Source organism: Protomyctophum parallelum (assembly GCF_964188405.1).
Source record: "Protomyctophum parallelum genome assembly, chromosome: 13".
In the NCBI taxonomy this organism is placed as follows: Eukaryota; Metazoa; Chordata; class Actinopteri; order Myctophiformes; family Myctophidae; genus Protomyctophum; species Protomyctophum parallelum.
Genome location: NC_139708.1, coordinates 25377305 through 25382215, shown reverse-complemented (window position 1 = coordinate 25382215; position 4911 = coordinate 25377305). Strand labels below are relative to the sequence as shown.

The 4911-nt window shown below is 41.9% G+C and overlaps 1 protein-coding gene across 1 annotated transcript; it reads left to right on the top strand.

Annotated features, from left to right (window-relative positions):
* Positions 1-3009: 3009 nt before the first annotated feature.
* LOC310869205 (zinc finger protein RFP-like) lies at positions 3010-4653 on the top strand (the record flags this gene model as incomplete). The annotated part of the gene is made up of 1 exon (XM_083779821.1): positions 3010-4653. One exon carries the CDS (start codon positions 3010-3012, stop codon positions 4651-4653), a length of 1644 nt encoding a protein of 547 aa, XP_083635947.1.
* Between the last annotated feature and the right edge of the window lie 258 nt (positions 4654-4911).

Below are 4911 nucleotides of genomic sequence, written 5' to 3'. Positions count from 1 at the left end.
TACGCTCATTTCACTGGTCATTACTGAGGCTGTAGCAATTTCTTTTGTGTTCTAATAAAGTTTCCCATATGTTTAATTTGTCCTTTTCAATGTCACATACCTGCCATCTGAATATATACAACCCACAATGTACTATAATATACTCCACCAGAGATTAAAAAGTGCTAGCATTGTAAATCTCAAGTTAAAGGGGTCGCACAGAATACAAAACTCAGATGCTGGCATTCAAAGCAACCAAAGGCAAAGCAACCAAAGGCATGGCTCCCCCATATCTCACAAGTATGATCGTACCCTACAAACCCTCCCGCGCAGGGCCAACGCAGGGAAGCTGGAGGTACCTTCACTAAAAACGCCGGGACACCGCTCCACACGTCCCAAACTCTTCTCCCTTCTGGCTCCAAAACTATGGAATGCACTTCCCATCACAGTCAGAACTGCAGCCTCACTCCCAATCTTCCGCCGTAGTCTGAAAACCCACCTCCACCTTGGCCCGTAGCACTTGCCCTAGCCTAGCCCCTTAGATAGCATTTTATGTCGAATTAGATAGTATTTTAGACAGACTTATAGCTCGTTACGTAGACAGCACTAAAATTGTATTTTATGTAGTCATAGCACTTTATAGTACACATGTATATTGTATAATATATAATATAGTATAGTATGTATAGTTGACATAGATACTCCATTGTTACGTTCTTAGCTTATACACAATTCATGATAACTACTTTTTATATATGTGATTTATGACATGCTTTGTTTTTGCTTAAAGATGGAGTGCCGTGATTTTTTTCCACACTTAAACATGATCATCAGGTGTATTTAGGTGTATATGAGGTATAATTTTTTCAAAAAAGTGTACAGTATTTGTTAAAATGATGGTTTTATGTGGACACACCCACCAGTTCATTAGGTATGCGTGAGTTTAACCATAGCACCACCCACCTAATCCAGTGACTCCGCCTCCTCCTTTAAGACCACCCACTTGTCCTAGTCCCTCCCCTCCTTATAAAAGGACAGCCCATGGCTCTGCCCTTTTGTTTACAAAATGGCAAATTGGTGTCTGTAATGTAACAAAAACTCATGTTTTTGTGAATGTTAGAAGTGAACACTTCCCATATTTCTGAGATATCGTATAGGCACCATTATGCACTTATACTGCCACCATCCATGTATAGGCATATAATCCATGCATCCATACCATATCAGATCTGTTTTTTCTGATTTTTTATAATCATTTATTTATTTCCTCCAATTATATTGACCCTATTGTCGCAATCAGCTCAGCTCATCATCCAATTCGATCATAGTTTAACAGCAGAAACAATTAGTTTGATAGATCATTTAGCCTACAATATATTGTAGGCTATTGATTTCCTCCAGCTAAGCACCCTGGCATTAAAACTGTCCTTTATCTGACTGCATTGAGTTTCAGCAAAAGTTGCCAGATCTAAAGAAACAAGCGGCCAGGTCCACAAAAATAAGTCACAGAAATTGCAGTGAATATTTATGAAAACGTTTCAACAACACCAATCCTTTTAACAACATATTAATCTGAGGGTCCTTCACATGAACCATTGGTCAAGTCAACCACATCTCCCCTGAAAGTTACTTATATGAAAACAAGCCCAAGTCGCTTGTAATACCCAGACATGGCAACATGGCTTCCAGCGCGACACAACATACTTCTAATTCTTGACTTTACAGCCTCGTATAAGTATTAGGACCTACATATTGACTACAACAGCCAACAAGAATGCACACTGTGACACTACACTCTGTATCAAAGCCTGACCACTGTGATTATAAAAGAAACAACCTACTCCTTGAGAACAACAAGAGCAACTATACAGCAGAGCAGGTAGGAGGCTGGTTTGTTGTGTTTTCCTTGATTAATCCTGAGGACCCGACGTGAACATTTACTTGCTTCCAATCTAACGAAAAACAGTCTGCTCTGCTGTGAACTGGTAATGTGTGAAATGACTGTTTGAAAATCTGCCACACAGTTAGACACACACACAGAGCAGCAAACTGGCTGCAGTTCACACGTGTGTATGTGGCAGGCAGCTCCGCCCACAGAGGTTGTCGTATTTAAAAAATATGTATAGAGGGGGAGGTGCGTGTGTGCGTGCAATATTTTTACGTCACACTATCCGTGTTTACTTCATTGGCCCGTTTGACCGTCAAGGGTTCAGCCTCCAGGAAGAAACCCTAAATACAAAGTTATTACACCATTGGACATAAAAACGACTCCAGGGTGTCTAATGAAGTACTGTCACCCCATAGACACATGAAAAGCTGGAAAAATACAAAAATTGTGGCACTCCATCTTTAAATGTAAGTCACTCTGGATCAAGAGCGTCTGCTAAATGCCTAAATTGTAAATTGTAAATTGCACGGTATATATAGGCTATATACGGTCGCATCCCTTGAGGTTTTCAATACCCAAATATATTTGTTGTGTTTCGTTTATGCTATGTATGGAGAATTATCTAAACAGCATCTTGCAAGACTAATTATTAATACTCATCTGCATAATTCACTAGGTAGTTGGAAATGTCAGGGTATGCCACTCCTCCATTTACAGTAGCTGGGTTATTTTGCCATGTAACTATTCAGCCAAGTTAATTATACAACAAGTTGACGACGGTAAAACACACCGTTGGAGCTCCGCGGAACATATTAGTATTCCCGTTCAAAATATAGACATGAATAACAAAGTCAGTCGGGATCGGGATTTCTTATTGAGAATTCCAATCTTCAAAGTTGGAGCACGTAGCCTCGTAAGGGCTGTTTCCCCTCTGCTCTGTTAACATTATGGGTAAATCATTCAAGTGGTAAATTAAATGTGAAATACATCATGTATTGAGAAAACAACAATATAGGTTGACAAAGACACTTCTGCGCCACCACTATACTCTAAATGGTATACTTTGTGTTATTTTGTATAAATGAAGAGCAGTATAATTGAAAATCATTTCATGTTTTCACTTTTATTCTCAGTGTGTAGGAATGGCGTCCTCCAGCAGCCTCCATTCTGAAGAGCAGTTCCAGTGTTCTATCTGTCTGAATGTGTTCACTGATCCAATCACCACTCCATGTGGACACAACTACTGCAACGCCTGCATCACACATTACTGGGGCAGCAGTGATGTGTGTAAGTGTCCACTATGTAACCTAACCTTCAATAATAGACCAGAATGCTCAGTTAATAAGGTTCTCGCAGAGATGGCTGATCAGTTCAGGAAGTCAAAGGAGCTCAAGAAAACGTCCAACACAAACCAAGAACCTGCTAAACCAGATGAAGTGTCCTGTGACATCTGCACTGAGACCAAGATGAAAGCTCTGAAGACCTGCCTGGCGTGTCAGATATCCTACTGTGAGACTCACCTGGAGCCTCACCTGAGACTCACAGCATTAAAACGACACAAACTAATCGACCCTGTGAAGAACCTGGAAGACGTCATGTGTAAGAAACATGACAGACCTCTGGAGATGTTCTGTAAGACTGACCACATGTGTGTTTGTCAGTTCTGCACTGAGTCAGACCACAAGTCACATCACATTGTATCTCTGAAAGAGGGATACGATGGACATAAGGCTGAACTGGGAAAGACAGAGGCTGAAGTTCATAAGATGATCAGGGAGAGAAGACTGAAGATTCAGGAGGTCAAACACACAGTGCAGCTCAGCAAGAAAGATGCAGACGGAGAGATAGCAGACAGTGTGCAGTTCTTCACTGCTCTGGCGAGATGTATCGAGAGAAGCCAGGCTGAGGTCATTGATGTGATGAAAGAGAAGCAGAAAACAACAGAGGAACAGGCTGAAGGCTTCATCAAAGCGCTGCAACAGGAAATCACTCAGTTAGAGAAGAGAAGTGCTGAGGTGAAGCAGCTCTCAATCACTGAAGACCACCTCCACCTCCTCCAGAACTTCACATCCATCAACACCCCTCCACCCACCAAGGACTGGACAAAGGTCAATGTCCATCAGTCTTCTTCATCAGTGGGGACTGTGAGGACAGCTGTGGCTCAGCTGGAGAAGACACTCAGTGAAGAGATGAAGAAGCTGTGTGGTGCTGAGCTGAGGAGGATCCAGAAATATGCAGTGGATGTAACGCTGGACCCTGATACAGCACATCCCAGACTCATCCTGTCTGAGGATGGAAAACAAGTGCATGATGGTAATATGCAGAAGAACCTCCTAGACAACACAGAGAGATTCTCTCAATGTGTCTGTGTCTTAGGGAAACAGATCTTCTCCTCAGGAAGGTTTTACTATAAGGTTCAGGTTGGAGGGAAGACCAAGTGGGATGTAGGAGTGGCCATAGAGTCCATCAACAGAAAGGGACCAATCACAGTGAGCCCCAACAATGGTTACTGTACTATAGGGTTGAGGAATGTAAATGAGTACTGGGCTAATGCTGACCCTGCTGTCGTCCTCCCTGTAAAACAGGAGCTCCAGAATTTGGGAGTGTTTGTGGATTATGAGGAGGGTCTGGTGTCCTTTTATGATGAGGAGACCAGAGTTCACCTCTACTCTTTCACTGGCTGCTCCTTCACTGAGAGACTCTACCCCTACTTCAGTCCACAGCTTAATGAAGGTGGTAAAAACTCTGCTCCTCTGTTTCTCTCTCCTGTCAATCACTCAGATTAGACTAATCTCCAGCTTTACCAGAAACAAAGTATAATGTGCATTTAAGACAACACAAAGTCATTCAAAGTTTGGTTTTAGTCAACTGTATAACTTCAAATCAATCATTTAACTTTATTTTTCTTTTTACTTTTTTCTTTTGTTGAGGGCCCTCCTACGCCCATAGCTTTGTTTGTTTGTGTGTATCACATTTTTGAGTGGTGCAACCACTCCAAGGAACAGCAATGTCCGTGTCAACCGTGTGTTCAACCATGTGTGTGT